General features: G+C 32.5%; 3 protein-coding genes across 7 annotated transcripts in view; 2 read left to right on the top strand and 1 right to left on the bottom strand.

Moving 5' to 3' along the window:
- The window catches only part of LOC123695994 (proline-rich protein 36-like), a 62,683-nt gene extending 61,218 nt beyond the window's left edge, over window positions 1–1,465 (bottom strand). For all 5 annotated transcript variants that reach the window (XM_045641969.1, XM_045641967.1, XM_045641966.1 and 2 more), the window contains exon 1: window positions 803–1,465. In XM_045641969.1, coding sequence (XP_045497925.1) covers window positions 803–1,042 — 240 coding nt within the window. In that variant the 5' untranslated portion in view covers window positions 1,043–1,465. The remainder of the gene's footprint in view (window positions 1–802) is intronic.
- A 25-nt stretch (window positions 1,466–1,490) lies between these two features.
- Window positions 1,491–8,434, top strand: LOC123695995 (vitamin K epoxide reductase complex subunit 1). The gene is made up of 4 exons (XM_045641971.1): window positions 1,491–1,615; window positions 4,132–4,304; window positions 6,028–6,125; window positions 7,912–8,434. The coding sequence occupies exons 2-4, from the start codon at window positions 4,138–4,140 to the stop codon at window positions 8,112–8,114; spliced, it is 468 nt and encodes a 155-aa protein (XP_045497927.1). The 5' UTR covers window positions 1,491–1,615; window positions 4,132–4,137; the 3' UTR covers window positions 8,115–8,434.
- Window positions 8,435–15,711: 7,277 nt separating this feature from the next.
- The window catches only part of LOC123696018 (serine/arginine repetitive matrix protein 5), a 97,290-nt gene continuing 94,628 nt past the window's right edge, over window positions 15,712–18,373 (top strand). Inside the window, exon 1 of the mRNA XM_045641999.1 lies at window positions 15,712–15,944. The gene's annotated coding sequence lies outside the window, so the exon portion shown is untranslated. The remainder of the gene's footprint in view (window positions 15,945–18,373) is intronic.

Here is an 18,373-nt window from a genome sequence, read left to right on the forward strand (position 1 = left end):
GCCTATAACGTTCGTGCGCAAGGCTCAAACAAGCCACAAACGGCACGCCTGTCACCATAATTTAGAAAGATAGCGTAGAATGTAGTTTTATTGTGCTCATACGAGACTTCAACATACAACACATTGTCGTTCGAGGACGGCGAGATAAATGAGCGCAAACGAGCGAAAGCCACTTAGACCAAATTTACACTTAGCGGGAGACCGCGGGTGCACTTCGCTTTCAGAGCACCGCATACTCCGACGATCTCGCCGTCAGCTGCTCCACATAAACCCGACTCTATATATTATATACATTCTATCCGTACCGAGCAGTTACAGTCCGATATGCAAATAGAGATATCAAGCTTCCACTGTAATTTCAAAATACTATGTACTTAAGTCCTTATTCAATAGGTCAATGCACTTCCGAGACGACGTCCGAGCCGATTACAGAACGAACTTTTTGTAATGGGTAGGTATACATAAAAAGAAACAGTATTTAGCAATGCAAAACTAATTAATGCATAACAGGGTTGGTTGCAAACGAATATTAAACCTTATAAGGTGTTTGCAAATAATGCAATAATATTGACAATAGCTCAACTCTTATCGCGATTTGTATTATCATTTATCATTAAGGAGAGTTAAAAATTATAAAATATTGTTATAGAGTAGTTACTTATGTAGACTCACAAAAATAAGTAGGTAGCGAAACTGTTGTAAAGTAAGTACCTACACAATAAATAACTTTTGTATTTATGTACCTACTATTTGATACAAAATACATTGAAATATTTGGAAATAAATAGATAGGCTTATGTACCTCAAGATCTTCATAGGTGCGAAATGCCATTATGGCGAAACCATCAATGATATCCTCCTCTCCGAGGGGTTCCTTCGACTTCTTCCTCCTGGCCGGAGGACGAGGTGGTTTCTCTCTCGCGGGAGACTCGTCCTCGCCACTGTCCCCATCTTTAGCCTTACTCTCTCGCTGTGCATGCATGCGCTGTGCCCGTTCCCTTCGCCTGTTTCGCTGATTGCGCTGCTTCACTTCGTTTTCCATCGTTCGCACATTATTCGAAACACCCGACCACCGTGCTTCACTACACTAAAGTCCGCACTACACTTTTATCACACATGGTTATCCTATGTTTCTAAATTGAAAACTTTAACACAATACAAATCTTGCACACAGAAAAAGACACTGGCCGTTTCCAATGGCGGATCGTACACCGTTGCCGCATTGCAAGTAAAATGGCCGCGTAGCACTTGACTGGCTGTCTTCTTTCACTTTTACGTAAACGGTGACATAATTACACTTATACTAAGATATATTACAATATATTTTAACAAGAACTAGTACAATAAAACAATAAATTAGTTTTGTACATTATTCTCTGTATTCAGAATCAGTCAATAGTCAATACAATGAAAGGTGTTGCACGACGCCAACGCTGCGTTGCGGTCGCGATGGTGAACTAAAACAGTGCTACCAACACAACGACTACACATTCCGCAAAATCGGGCGTCATTGGCAATGTGGCGGTAGTGGTTACTCTTCTAACTAATGTTGTGCTCTCTTTCTTTATCGTAAATTTATTAGACACAAGAACTGACCTACTTAATATAGTTACATGTAAGTTACATAGCTTTATTTTTAATAATTAAAGAAAAATAAAATCATTGGATTTCTCTAAAAGTTATTACAATTCAAATTATTTATAAAAAATAAGTATAAAAATTATACAATAAGAGATTTATTTTTCTATGTTGGTATTATGTGAACTTGTTGGTGTCTTGGTGTTTCAACTGCCATATCGTGTCGGTCAAATATATGAAAACTTCGACACTGTGTTTACATTTAATAAAAACACAGCTACTTAGAGTTATGTAATCGTAGTGAAGTTAGCGAGTATGTTGAGTTTTGACGTTTGCAGTAGATGCGTTCAATATAGACTAAAAATCCTAGAAATACAGTACATTTTATTATAGATTTTATTATCAAACTTTCAATCGCTTTCATTAAGCTTTCAATAAAGTTCAATTTCTCTTTTTGATTGGGATGTTTTTAAAATAGAAGTTGCTTTTTTTTGTTTTTTTTTTCACCAAATTTTTGAGGATATCATGAAAGTTTTTAATAAATATATTAATTATCCATTCTTATTAATATTAATTTCACAGAATACCTCCATACTACAGTAATATATTATTATACAAACTGGTGCCCCTCGGTTTTACTCGTGTATAAAACTGAGACCGAAATTCCATCCAAATAGGTTTAGCCGTGAAAGCTTGACTTAAGGACAGACTTTCGCAGTTAATTTATCTATGTATATGTTTTAAGTCGTATGGATTGACTAACTCTACCCTACCTATGTACTTTATTTTTTATCAATAATTCAACTACATAAAATGAAAACAGAGCTTTTGTTTTAATAATAAATATGTTTGTCTTGCAAAGAACCGAGTAAAGACCTAGTATAATCTTAGTTCTGCCAATGAATGCCACACTGTTGTGAATATTCATTAACGTGTATGAATATTAAATTTAATGCTCAACAGGGTGTGAGCAATATACAAGCGAATTTTAATCTGATCTTAACTCGATTTTGCTCATTTGTAAACGGTTAGCCGGAGAGAATTTGTGATTCAGTTACCGAAATTGAGTGCATGGATATAAATTTATGAAATTTTATAATTATTGTTTATTTGTGTAATATTTAAATCAAAATTTAAAAAGCTATAAATAAAAAATACATTCGGAATTTTATGAGGTATGAAAAAGATTAAATTAATTCTTTAAAATCTTTTTGTTTATGATTTCGACGCTTTATTTTAAATTTGAAATTGTAATTATTTATTATCATTTTACATTAATTGTATAAAACCCGTTTTTACCTTGTTTGCCAATAGAAAATAAAATAAAGATAAGTAATTTTTATGATTTGTCGAGAAAAAAAAATTGATGCGAGCATGAGCAGTAGGTAAGTAGAAACTAGAAACTTGCAATAAACATTAATATTTTTATTTTTTAATCTATTAAATAAAATTCTTGTTTTAATTTTGAAATTTGATGTCTGGAAAGTGGAAAGCAGATGCAATACCTGCGTTATAAAAATCGTTGCTTTTTATATTTTTTTGCAAAAGCTCCCCATAAGATAATGGTAATACTGACTTCTAAGGGTCCGCATGATTTGATTTAAAAGTTTAAATTGAAATATGCATTGGCTTTAGGACGCCACGGGGGCCGTTTGCTTTATAATAATTATGGTGCCAATTTTATACAGGATTTAAAAAAAATCTATTAGTTTCTGGAATTTACGAAATTGCGGTAGCTAATAATATATGTATGTACAAATAATATAATATTATCTATTTGACATTGTGTTTAGTTAATGCGCTGATAAAGAACCGGTCAAGTTGGTAAATATTGTGCTATAGGTACTATACCTAATGATAACGTCTGAATGTAATGTTTATTAATGTAATCTATATATTATACTAGCGGTCCGCCCCGGCTTCGCCCGTGGTACATATTCACGTTTTCTCTACATAAGAACCATTCTCGAACTTCAAGGAATATTATAAAAAAAGAATTAACGAAATCGGTTAAGCCGTAATTCTCAAGTTATGCGCTTACCAACACATTTTGGGATTCATTTTTATATTAAAAGAAGATAATATAAAACTCAAAGGTGACTAATGTGATCAACGATGAATCAACGTATAGCCCAAACCACTGGACGTATCGGGCTGAAATTTGGCATGCAGGTAGATGTTAGGACGTAGGCATCCGCTAACAAAGGATTTCCCGAAATTTTTGCGGGAACAGGGAAAAACGGGGATGCACGTACAAAGTCGTGGGCGGAAGATAGTCCGTTATAAATTCACCTAAGTTTTAGGATATAGTATAGGTAGGTATTGTAGCGTTAATTTGAGTTTCGTGTTTTATTACTTTATGTAGCTAGGAAGTGCCTCGGTACATTTAATATCGTGCTTTTTAAAAGTTATCTTAGTAAAGATCGGTCTGAATCGTTTTTTATTTCTTTTCCTTGTCTCATGCTGTATATAGAATTGTGTGATTGAAATCGATATATTTTTTTGTTTCCCTTGTATCATGTTCATTAAAAAATAATGTGATTGAATTTCTAGATAACCATGTCGATAAACAGCATCAACCGCGGGCTAGTCTCAGCCGGGATATTAGGAATATTCCTGTCGACGTATGCTCTCTATGTGGAAATGGCAGCGGAGGCAAGACCGGGGTATAAAGCGCTGTGTGACATCTCGGAACGCGCCAGCTGTTCAAGGGTCCTTACTTCTGAGTACGTGTCTTTTTGATTTTCGTATGTAGCATAGATAATATAATTGTACTATGTTTGTAGATAATTATTGTGACGGTGTTGTGACGTCATTGTTTTGTGAGACTGTTATGGTGAACAAATAGAATTAGAAAAAAAAAGTTCAGAATAAGTAGGTAGGTACTTAATTTATAAAAAAGTGACTAAAAATAGAAAAAAAATGATTCTCACACGTAATAAAAATAAATTTGATAAGCAGTGTGGTTCTTAGGGGGTAATAAGAATGGTAATTAGTCACAATGACGTGCAGTGCCGTTTAATTTTCAAAGGCTGTGTTGAATTTTTAATTCACTCCAAAATAAACGCGTTGAATGGGTAAATTTTCATATACCGAAGTAGGACGTTGAATATAATATTTTCCTATGTGCTTATGTAGGTTCAACCTAATTTGCCGAGGGGGTCGCGGAAGAATTCTAACAAATACCCGCGGCCCCCTCATTAAAGCGGCTCGACGGAACACAGTGGGGTTTTAGTCGGTAAGAATCCGACATAACCCACGGCTCCTTCCCCGGGGGCCGTGGGTATCTTTGGAAGATTTCCCCACTATAAAAAAAAAAGGTTCAACCTAATTTAATCGTTATTTTTTTGGCATTTCTTAACATTTCATCAATTTAAGTATATCTAAAATTGAAGAAAACTTAATAATTAATTAATTTATTTTAAAAATCAAACAAAAAAACAATATCATAATAATAGTATTATAATACATTCACATGCAGTCTATTTCTCACCTTCCGTGTCCATTTTCAATCTTCGAGTCTATCTTTTTTCGGGCAGCTTATAATATGAGGGTGAACCCCTTCAAAATTCAAAATGTATCAGTAGTTTATGTATTATTGACTTATTTCCACCCTACATAAACTAATGTGTACCTATATACTATATAGTCTATGCTTGCGTTTGACCCGCGACTTCGTTCGCTTGCTCTTCAAAGTATCCCTTCAAACAAATTAATATCTCCCCTAAAAAAAAATATTCTTTTTGACATTTAGGAAACGAATGCAATAGGTATATCTTAGAAAATATAATATATTTTAAATACAATTCTATACTGTATACAGTATGAAATTATTACTCTATTATTACAATTAATTAGCTCTATTATGTATTTATGTAGACCTACATAATATTTATTTTTCACAATACAACTTAAAAAAAAACAGCTTAGTATTATTTAAAAATAAATTTTCCTAAACACTAGCTGTGCCCCGCGGTTTCACCCGCATTGCCCCTGTTGGTCATAGCGTGATGATATATATAGAGCTACTAGTTATTATTCTGTGCCTATGCCCTATAGCCTTCCTCGGTAGATGAGCTATCTAACACCGAAATAATTTTTCATATCGGACTAGTAGTTCCTGAGATTAGCGCGTTCAAACAAACAAACGAACTCTTCAGCTAGTATAGATTTGGGTTATAGAGCGTAGCGAAATTCAAAATCTTGGTAACATTAGCGGATTTAGGTACAAAGAGAGTTTGAAATCCAGCGGGAAATGTGTAAATCCTCCATTGAATACATTTCATTCAATTTCAAATAAATCGTTAAAAAATGCCCCTGTTTTCTCTCGGATCGTGGGGTAAAAACGGCACTACCGTTCAAAAATAATGTACCATGAATTCCAATAACTCTACGGGCTCACAGCTTGCACTATTGCAGTAATAAACAGTCCTTTGTTATTTTTTGCAGATACTCAAAAGGTTTCGGTATTGTGGCCAAAAACTCCGCTTTTGAGGTGCCGAACTGTGTCTATGGGATTCTCTTCTATTGCATTATGATTTTTTTGAGTAAGTGGTCTGGTTTAATGATTTTTTAATATCGTGTTTTTGTTTGTTATTATTTGTGTGCTCTTAATAGATATTCGATTGGAGATATTTAGTTCATATATATGTTTTTTTGTGCGATAGTTTGTTATCGAAATGAAGTGTTATTTTTTAAATTAACACTAAAAGTATCTATGCTAAAAATTGGTACAGCTGTTAATTAAACATCCACATAAAAAGTGTATCGTAGTAAATGCCGATCAAAACACAGCCCTTATTCAAAATTGAATAGCAATATTTCTTGCTCATTACGACGCATTAAACGTTAAAAAACGCACACGGGCGACGCGTAAAGTAATTTAAAAACTTTAATGGCACAATCAGGCGCAAAAACAATACATGAAGGCATGTGCATAAAATTATCCTGCTCAAATTGAGATGTCATCGTAAAAGGCAAAAACGTTGCTGAGGACGGGAATCGTTTGTAAAGACCACCGTATATTTTCCATAGTGTGTGAAAGGTGTGTGATTACATTCGTAATGACACTAATCGACAAGTCATTTCGCTGTAGGTAGGTACTTAGAGTTTATATGTGTGTTTTTTATTTGATTTTACATACAGTACATGTTTAGTTAGATGTTAAAATTGTGTACTGGTGTAGGTAGGTAATTGAATTTATTATATAACGAATGCATAAAATTTATTTCGATACAAAAAAAAATTGTTGTCTACTAATTAGGTATATTGGATAAATTTTGCCGTCATTTATAAATTAGCAATGAGTAAAAAATATTATAGAGGCAGATAATAAAAAATAGAAAAGTCAGCTCTATGTAACCAAATTGAGCTAGAAAATAAACATTATTATAGTAGTTACTTAAGTAAAATGCGATATAAATATATGAAAGCTGAACGATCCCTACAATTCATGTTGCATTGTAGAGTTTGGAATAGAAAATATTGCATACGACAAGCGCAGATGTAAGCCGCTTATTCCCTTCGTATGGTTATTGACGAGTTGTGAATAACTGTTATCGGAATCTTATAATTTATAACCCTAACATAATCTAAGGATTTTTATAGACGTGGATAAAGGAATTCGTAGACATACAATATTGAACATTTTCATAATGTTTATGATTTATGAAGATATTTCTGGCTGAGGTTCAGTATTTATTAAGGTTCAGCCTGATTTGTACATTTTAGAATTTTGCACTGTAAGTATACGGTAATTTTATTTTGTTTCAATCATTAATTGATTGATGCATTAAGGCATTACCTATACATAGAAAATAGTTATTTGAATCTTCAGCTAAGATTTTTTAAGTAGATAATACCTACAAATTACAATTGCTCATCTAAGGGCTTTCGGGGAAGGTTATGTGGGATTGCCACTGCCCAGAAAGAACTAGGTACCGACTTAACTCCACTGTGTTTTGTTTAACCGTTTTTAGTGGCAGGGTCGCAGGCATTGTTAAAATGTATTCGCGACCCCCTCGACTGGTCTGGCGCAACCTAGAACGGCAGGTGGTTCGCCATGGTAGGTACCCTTATGGGAATCAATGGGACTCTAAGAAACTATTTTAGTATATAATTTTAAAAGAACACTATTACCACAGACTAATAATAATATACTACGTATACAACTATTACCTATGTTAGCCTTTATATCGGTTTAAAGCTAATGAAGATAATTTGATTACCTAGAAATAGAAAACGAAAACGTGTCCTATGTAATTAATTTTTTGATGCAGTATTTAATAGTGTCACAAATCACAATTGTTTTTTAATAAATCTTTTTTTTTTCAGGTACATACGATAATCTGCTTGCAGTGCGACTCCAAGTCTTTCTCGGCGTTTCATCAGTTATAAGTTGTGTTTATTTGGCGTATCTATTGATTTTTGTTCTCGGAGACTTTTGTATTGTTTGCGTTTCTACATATTTTGTGAATGCTGCAATCACTTACGCATCCTTTAAAAAGCATAGTGCTATGAAGAGTAAAAATGTATGAGTTACTGTTGCCATCCATGGAGAATTTTTTGTATTTTTATTTTAGCGCCATCTATTTTTGCAGACGTGTACTAAAATTTTATAAAACTATATCATAGATGGCATGATTCTCCTTAATTTTGGTGTTTGGTGGTTTTCGCGCGAATTTTTAAATTTTTGGGAGGGTGATATTTTTTTATTGCATTTATTTTTTACAATGGGTGGTTTAAAGTCATTTCAGATTAAAAAAAATGATATGAAGAACGAGATTTACGTTTTTGTAAAACCACAGTGTAAAACTAATAAGTAATATTCTACGGAGCATTTATTTTTTTACATTTTGTATTGTTTACATTTTACTCTTGTTTGCTTAGGTATATTAAAAAATAATGTCACTGTTCCAGAGTTTTTTTATTAATAATGCCTTTTTCCTTTCCTTAAGTTTAATTTCCCTCAGTACATCCTGTTTTCTGGAAAATAATGTTTTATATAAAAGCTTAATATGTATCGAAAACAATAATATCTAACTAGTAAGGAGATATAAGCGATATGATATCGATTTTATTATTTCTTCAATACAATAGAATATTAAATACGTTCCTGTATATTCCAAATTCTATTTTTTACTGATTTTTAGTTATTTTACGAAATAGGTCTTATATTTTCCTGCCCAACAAAACACTATTTACTTAGAAGTAAACAAGTTCCGAGCCAGTGCAATCAGATAAGCTAGTCATGTGCCTTTGATTGTAATCATTGTATGACAAATTATTTTGTGACGTGTTCATGAATCTGCATTTAAAAGCTCCTCGTAGTGTTTAAGATATGGCTTTGAAATTTGAATAACTGTTTTCGGTTTTTTAATTTGTATCGCATGTGATGCACTTCATATTATAACAATAAGTGAGTGCTGTAGAGTGGGTTTTAGTTTATCTGAGAAATTTTCTGTAATAAATTGATAGCTTTTAGGGTTTGATCAATATCGGACATATTAACCTGTGTAACACTCTTCACAATTAGTGATTTGGATGAAAATCATGAATATTTTTAATGATAAAACAATTTTAAATGAAACTATTTACATTCTATTGCTGCTTTATAATTTCGGAATTATACAGATTTATGGAAATATGTGCTTTTTAATACTATACACAATAACAAAACAAAAGGCAACTTTAATACTCGAGTTTAAATTTTACGCGTAATCTGACATGATATGTTTATGTACCAATTTTAAAGGGAAATATTGTACTAACGGATGTCTTTGTTAAAAAGCATACACACTAAGAAAACAAACACAGTGAGTAGATATTGTCCGAATTTTCCATTTTTAGCGTTGTTTGTAGTGTATAAATGAGTCAGATGAGATATCCCATTTTGGGGACTATGAAAATCTTAATCTTAATCATTTCTTATTAAAATTTGAACATGCATTTCTGCGTCAATATTTTAAGAAATAACATGAAGATATTGAACGCGCTTATTTCGGTAACTACGGTTTCAGATCGAAAAATTTGTTTTCTATTACATAGTCTATCCCTATCGAGGAAGACTATTAAAGATTTTAGAAAGGAATGTTATTTTGTGTAGTGTAGTAATGCAGATAAATTATATTATAATCGAATAAAAAATATTTCTACTACATATTTTATTTGAAGCACCTATTTATGTTCTTCAAATTTCATCTTATTGAGCTTACTGGCATTTGTACAGGAAAAATATAAGAATTTTCATATTATACCGATTAAAATCATACTATGTTACTAAATTCGAAGCAAAGTATGGTGTTTGTGTGCACATTATCTATAAAGAAAATATAATATAATATAATATTTCACTATGTTAATACTTAATTATTCCTTGAATATAATTCTAAAGTCTTAATATGTCATCAATTTACATCTTGCATTCCGATAGAAGCCGGTGGGTGGAAATCCTTGGAATAAAGATGACAAACACATTTTATTAGAGTCATTTCAATACTTCCTTTATTATGTTTTATTTAATTATGAAGGAAAGTCATTGTCACCACAGAATTCATGAATATTTACATTACATTTAATACCTAGGTATTTCTTGTATGACATGAAATTTGCATGAAATATATTTAACGAAATTAATTATAGAATTAAACATAAAATTGATTTATAGAGATATACCTGAAATCTGAGACCTAGTGACCTGTATTACGGGATTACACCTACCATAGGCTTCAGCTTTCTATACCAAAAGCCTGTATACGGTAATTTGATACCGATGCCTACCGATTACCGATACATGTGTATTGTGGAAGGAAATGAACGATTTATTTATTCTATTCTCTTCGCTTTCGTGTAGAACTTAAAAACTACCTTTATAAAAGTTACATTATCACAATTAAATACAGTCGAGTCTCGTTAATTCAAACCTGCGATAATTCGAACCTCTCTATAATTCAAAGTTATCACGAGGTCCCTACAAAATCTCTTTATATTTCGAACTAAATCCATACATTTTTGTGCACTTGGTAATTCGAATGAAAATATCATTGCTATATAAGAAAACGACGCGTTAATTCGAACTCATCGGCGTCCAACACTCTACAATTCAAAGTTGCAGAGAGAAAGAGGCGGAAAAATTGTACGCAGGTAGTCAGATAGGTACATTTTGTGACAAATTCAAACTTGTTCAATGAGCCGTTGTTTTTGTTATGATTAGTTTGACTACACTTCTAACGAATTGGTATGTTTAGTTATCATTCGGTTTGATTATCATTGATTTACAATTAATATTTAATAATTCGAAGTTTTATTTATTTCCTCTCACAAATTTCGAACCATTTGATATTTCAAACTCTTGCTAATTCGTAATATTTTGAGAGTCCCTCGAGTTTCGAATTAACGAGAGTCGACTGTATACCTATCCTTAGATACATTTTCAGTGAAAACTTCTATTAAGATTTCAAAGAAACATCAAGAAGTTTTCAGACATCAATATTCGCATACATACTTACTTTTCGATTATCACATTTATTTTTAAAATTACGAACACAAAATTTGCATCAGTTGCTGATTTGCAATTGATGCAAATTGGGCAATACGTTCAAAATTTTGGGCAATACGTTCGTCATATCCAAATCCAAACTAATAAAGTACAATTAATATGAAGGCTTAATACGTTCAAGCTTCACCTTCTGACTCACGCTGTTTATATCTCAATAACTTTTTATGGCACAGTTAGGTGCTAGTTGTGCCAAATTTGCACGTTAGCGAGCCCACACAACATTGTGTTAACTGGTTTAATAATCCTGCGTTTAGCCTACGCGAGCCTTATATGGGGATCTACGTTTATCACCTTCAACTGCTACTACGTCCTTTATATGAATTATTAATAGCTGGATGATTCCGGCTCGGAAGCTTTAATGCTTTTCGGCTAATAGAGACTAATTTTAAGTGTGGCAGTTTACGCAATTTAATAGACTGCAAAATTTTATATGCTACTAGCTTTCCACCCGCAGCTTCGCCCGCGCAGTCAAATAAAAACCCGCATAGTTCCCGTTCCCGTGGGATTTAAGGGATAAAACCTATTCTATTTCCCGGGTTAAAAAGTAGCTTATGTCCTTTCTCGGGTATCAAAATATCTCTATACCAAATTTCATGCAAATTGGTTCAGTAGTTAAGGCGTGATTAAGTAATAGACAGACAGTCAAAGTTCCTTTCGCATTTATAGTAATATTAGTATGGATTTGATATCGTTGTTGAATTGGTGTCGTAGACTTATTATTGGTGTAGTCTTTATTAAATTTTAAATTAAAAATTTATTACATCTTTATTTCCTTCTTTTGGACCTGCATAATTTTAGCATAATGCTACTCTATTAATTATTAACATTACCTAACATTTTTTAAGTAAATTTCAAACCTGAGTACTTAATACTTTTACAAAGAAATAACACATTCCGTGAATACAAATCAACTTACAATTATATTTGTCTTTGTTTCTTTACTACTAGTAATTGTGAGTAATATCTATCATATATATGGTTTGAAATATTTCCTTTTTGTTAAACTTCTCAGCGAGATTTTAGTTTAGGTCTGCTTTTTGAAGAAGTTAGGTATACATCTGTTTTAACTATATAGCTTGGTACTTTGTAAATAATATATTCTACTATAAATATTTTAGTGCGTAATAACATAGTTGAAGTAACTAGAGTAAGAAGGCGGATCTATTAAAATGCTATGCACGCAAATGAAGTTTTTTAGTTTCATGACTTGTTTTTTGCCGGTCTTAATTGATTATAGGACTGCTTATTAATGTAATTACCTTTTTATATAACAGATTTAGGAAAACGTAACGACTAATATACAATATACATGTTTGGTAATTAATTACCTTTATTAAATGAATTAGTGTACCGACTCGCACAGAAGTCAAATATTTTTAAGAAGTTTATAGACGGAAAATCAAGTCTCTTGTATAATTATTTCGAAGTTGCGCTGAAGCTTTTTGGTTACTTGTTTTTAAATCATCCCTACTAATATTATAAATGCGAAAGTAACTCTGTCTGTCTGTCTGTTACTCAATCACTCCTTAACTACGGAACCAATTTGCATGAAATTTGGTATGGAGATATTTTGATACCCGAGAAAGGACATAGGCTACTTTTTACCCCGGAAATCAAACGGGAACGGGAATTATGCGGGTTTTTCTTTGACTGCGCGGGCGAAGTCACGGGCGGTAACCTAGTTATATAATATATTTATTGTTACAAGACTAAAATATGTTGATGATAGAGTGAATTTGCAAGATATTTAAAAATATCTTTTGACTAATTTCTGCATTGTATACGTTTTTAAATTGAATGGAATTACACAGAGCTTACTTTAACATGAAATTGCACACTTAAATATCTTATATTCTTTGTTTAATTATATTTATTTATGATAAACGTTAATAATTTCAAAACAATTTGTAATATCGATGCACACAGTTAATTACATAAACTGTACAAGTTGCCTCAATTCAATCGATCATACATACGTAATAAAACAAGTTTTACGAGTAGGTATGTTCACATAAACGACTCAGCATTTGTTATTGAGATAAACATTGTCTTGCACCTGACATCTGAATGTTACAAGACGTCGTAACTCATAATTGTTTTAAGATGTATTAATGCCGCCTTCTGACAATTTAATATGAATTATTATCAGATGTGGACCTTACAATATATCGAAAATTGTATATATTATAGTGATAGGTTATGTGATAATGATTAAAATTATTGCTAAGTTTGGCGCTAAATTATACATATATCTATCTATCTTTCAGCAGATAATTACTGTTGTCCCATTAAATGTATTGTTTACCTTTTGAAAATGGATTAAGTTTTTGTGTACACTATTTTAAGAATTTATTTGGAGAAAAAAATGTCTGTCCATTCGCAAGATACAGAGAAAAAAATGTCTCTACATTTTTTTCTAGCAAATATTAATTACAGTTATAATTTTAAACTACATAATGTTGCTTGTACAAAAGTCCTTAAAAATCATCAAGCTATGAAATATTATGTTTACCCAGGTTTTCTTTCATTGTACGTATGTACATACATGTCTACAGTACACGACTATAGACATAATAACTAGAAAATTCCTTACGCGTTTGACTTTTAACTTACCTCAACTGACGTACATACTGACCGTACCTTATGAACTATAACAATACCTAAGTAATAACCAATGCGCATGAGCATGTGCGTTACACTGTTGCATGCTACAAAGGGCCTCAAATTGTAACATCATTATGACTGGCGCCTACACTTCATTGATATGCAACTGGTCCCCGAGGTAGATCAAACTCGACCCGCCTACCTGCCTGCTATTTCTCAAATACAACCTAATTTAATATTCCTATTTGGTCCTTGAATGGTTTACGTAATCTTTGCCTGATAATTTGAAACGTGTAAGGACTTAATGGTATTATTTATCTATTCATAACAATATTATTTATATTTATTATAATATAGCCGTTATGTAAGACTAGCTTATATTTTAGTGTTTACCTTATTTAACACTTCTTGACATATATTCTCATAAATTATTTGTTATTTAACTGACATATAAGATAAACATAATATATTCAGAAGCATACCTACAGGCATATCTATATTAAGTAACCTATTGCTAAGTAGAAAGTTTTATGCAAATAAGTGTATTAACGGCCATAAACTACATAATTACAAAGGATAATAAAATTTAATTAATTTATGTATGTTAATACGTTGCCTGCTACATAATGGCTTTATTACTATCTCACTATAACAAATCTCTACCTGGCTCTACCATATTGGAAACATGAATAAACTAAGAATATTTCTTGTTATTTTCTGCATATAATGCAAATGATGAGAGTAGATATATTATGATTCCTATTTGAATGACATTGTTCGCCAACATTTTTCAAACATGTACTACTTCTTAGTGACATATCACACTAGCGGATTGCGAGCGGTTTCAAAGCGGAGCGGGTGCGCAGCGAATACGTCGCGGGCGCGCAACGAACACGCCGCGGATGCGCAGCGAATTCGTTGCGGACGCGTGGCAGATGCGCAACGTTTACGTCGCGGTCATGTACACTCATTAACAAAATGGAATCCGTGCTGGTTGTTACTCATAACTTGTTATAGTGTAATAATTATGAGATCATTATTTTTTACGAGTGTGAATAGAAAATTTTATCAAGCAACCAGCAACTCACTATCACTTTGCCATAATTAGGTTCACAAAATCTCTTTATAACATACGTTGCTATGGGAGAGATTATACTGGTCAGTCGTTGCATACTTTTGGAATGTACGTTACATTCTAAAGTCCTAGTAATTCAATTTTATAGCACCTTTTTCAACAACTTCAGTTGTTATTACATCTTTAGTTAAGTAAGTGCATTTCCACAGTACGGTTAAAAAATTGAGTGCTACAGAAACGATGGAAATATTGAACGGAAGTTAGGCAAGGCGGAAGGGCTGGCTTTTGTGCGAGAGTATACAAAATGACGTTGACGCTTCTATTCGCAGCGAAATCGTTGCGCGTCCGCGACGTGTTCGCTGCGCATCCGCGGCGTGTTCGTTGCGCGCCCGCGACGTATTCGCTGCGCACCCGCTCCGCTTTGAAACCGCTCGCAATCCGCTAGTGTGATATGGCACGTCTTGTATAAATAGCCGTTGCCCGTCAAACTATTGACAGATTAAAACTACAAGACCAAACAAAGGCGTTATTCAGATCCTCATTTTTGGCTTGTATTGTTAAAACCAATATTGTCTTTACCTGACCCAGTCAAACATTGACTATATCGATAGCACAAATATTAAGCTCCGCTTACTAAAAATACAAGTACCTCCTAATTTTATTCATACAGGTTCTCTGGAACCAGTCTTATCACTTGCACGAATCCAGTTATGAGCAAATTAAATATTAAATCATGTCCATAAAAAGATTCGACTTTTCGCTCCGAGTTGATTACGAATAAAATAAACATTTAAAGGTACGGCTTGTCCCGCGGCCGGTATGGTCTGCCCCCACTCTCGCGCAAACAGGATGTATGACGCTTGTATTCTGTTTGTCATGCGTACCTCTACGCTTTAGTCATGTTGTATTGAACTCACCGTCGACCGCTCGTCTCCATCGATTCGATAGCCGATACATTTACCAACTTTTCTAAATGAAAAGTCAGTGAAAAGTGCAAGTAACTAACGTAGTACGAGTGCAGTGCGAAACCTCTTGAAGTTGTTAAGTTTTCCCGTCGCTGTGGTCACGTGTTTTTCAGTGTTTGTAAATAATAGTGTTGCGTAACGCGAGAAGAATATATTTCAGCGGCAGGTAATTTATTATATTCGATCTGTTTATCTGCATTTTAACGACTCTACCATTCATATATATTTAGTGATGCGTATCGTGAGACTGATTGTGGCTAAATACATGAATATTGTAATTTACAAACGTGTCATTTATGTTGATGATTAAAACAGAATAATTTTACATTTCTTTAAATTTTAATAGCCATCTCCATAATTAACGATTATTATCTTCTTGAAATGAAAAGTTAATAAAAATAATTTTGAATTTATTTATACGTGAATATAAAGAAACAAGGGAGATGTTATTTTATCTGATGTAAAATATTTTTTTTATTCAAACCATTTTGTTAACGTTCCATAAGTTAAGATTAGGTATGACATAATACGTCAGTGGTGTGGGTGTGCGCTTATTATTATATTTAATATTTATTCAATGACGCACAGCGTTAACAAATTATTTGCTAGATTATATTTAGGCATCATTTATCACTCTAACTTGATATCTATTATCAAATACTAATGTATTGGCAAATATTAATCATTTGTGCAATGGATTCAAATGATCATTATGCCACTTATGTATGTGGTAATAAATACAATATTTGTAGTGCCTACTGAGATAAAATATCGCCAATGATATAATTATGAAACACTTAATCGAATGTTTGGTGATAATCAATAGAAATCGTTAATGGACTTGGCGCCAAACTTTACGGTTTTATAGTTTTATGAGTTCAATGTTAAAGAAGCAAGCATAGCCATTATACAGGTCGTCCCACTATTGGTATAATAAGCGCGGTATACTGATCACATAAAAACAACAAAATTAATACGTCAAAAAATTTTTGCAAAATTTTTCCTGAAAATCCATGTTTTCTTCTCTAGCTTCGCGCAGCCGGCATACCTACCGCTTCTCTAATGTGAGCATTTTGTCTATGAAACATAATCTTAAACGATAGCTCACGTGCTTGTTGCAAAGTTGGACGGGTTGCTTGTTATGGTTGTACACATAGAGTTCTAAGAATTCATATATTTGGTAAAAAAATGCGTCTGAATTTTTTATAAGTATTTTTACGTACTCAGCGTATGCAAAACTGTATAACCTCCAATGAGCTTAGTACCTATACCAACAGTGGGACACCTTCCAATGTTTTTTTCAATAAGTACACACGAGTAATGTGTACGCGCGAAAAATATCAAACAACTTTTGCAGTGGAATAAAAAGGATATAAAAAGTAGTTGCTATTATATGTACATTATAGACACATTTCCGGTCATGAGGACTAAGGTTTAAGGAAGACACGGCGGAAATTGCTGGTGTAAACATTAATGGTGACAAGAGAATAAAAACGGTGATATAAAAACGTTAACATTCCTTGCAGAACATTCTGCGTTGCAAAATAATTAATTTTAACGATTAGGTGATAAATAAAAGCTTATCATTTCATCTTAACATCTTCTATTTGTTCTGTGCAAAGGAATATTTTTTGTAGGATACCTAATAATTTTGCCTGTATTTATTTATTTATTTCATAACAAGTAATTAACAGGTTTTAACCCAAAGCAATGTTAAGGTAGAAAAAATAACGGGGTGAAAAAGTATGAAAGTTTTTCCCGAAGTTATTAATTACAACTACGTAATTCATATTTATAAGGAGAAATAAATTTAACAATATTTTTCCGTTTTGTTAATAATACGGTTTCAAAAATAATGACTGAACAGACTGATAATATTATAATTTTTTTTTCTTTGTTTTAATTTTTTTTATATTTAAACAAAGATAGAGCTCAAAGTATGTGTCGCTCTGTAAGATTATGTAGACATACTCGTAATTACCGAAAAGTTAATGTAATATGTATAAGAACAGAGTATAGATTCATATACCACATATACTTATTACCGCCATCGCAATCACATCCATAAAACATTTAAATTGAATACATTTTCATGTCTCTACATAATTGTAGCCATTGACTTTGATAGAGGTAAAAAATTGCTGCAAAAAAACGAATTGTCTTGGACATTTATAGGCGTTATTATATTAAGATTGAAGTATAATGACAGGTATAGTTTTTCAGTTGCGCCTACGCATGCTTTGTTTTGTTTCGGACTAGCTTTGATACTGTTATTTAAGAGCAATGCTCCGAATGAGTAATTTTATAATACTTGTTTAATAATGGGTAGCTATGAAAAGTATATGCGTGGGAATTAATTTGAAGTTATTTTATGTTCTATTATATCTAATTAAATTTCGATTGATAGTAGATACATATTACAAATTGATTTAGTTTTTATTAAAGGACCTCTATCGTCGAAAGGATTCGAAACAATGGGGAATATGGAAAAACGCGTATACGCCAATATCAAAAAACAAGTAAAAGACACGTTGTGATTAACAAAAGAATTTTTTATTTTACTTAAAAAAAAAAACTATATTTTCAGTGTCGCGT

The sequence above is a fragment of the Colias croceus genome, chromosome 12 (genome assembly GCF_905220415.1).
Source record: "Colias croceus chromosome 12, ilColCroc2.1".
Lineage (NCBI taxonomy): Eukaryota > Metazoa > Arthropoda > Insecta > Lepidoptera > Pieridae > Colias > Colias croceus.

Bases quoted from the DNA above. Each gene is read 5' to 3' on its own strand.
- LOC123695995 (XM_045641971.1), top strand. From the start codon at position 4,138: ATGTCGATAAACAGCATCAACCGCGGGCTAGTCTCAGCCGGGATATTA. The intron at 4,305-6,027 runs GTACGTGTCTTT...TATTTTTTGCAG, and splicing joins TCAAGGGTCCTTACTTCTGA to ATACTCAAAAGGTTTCGGTA. The intron at 6,126-7,911 runs GTAAGTGGTCTG...TTTTTTTTTCAG, and splicing joins TTGCATTATGATTTTTTTGA to GTACATACGATAATCTGCTT.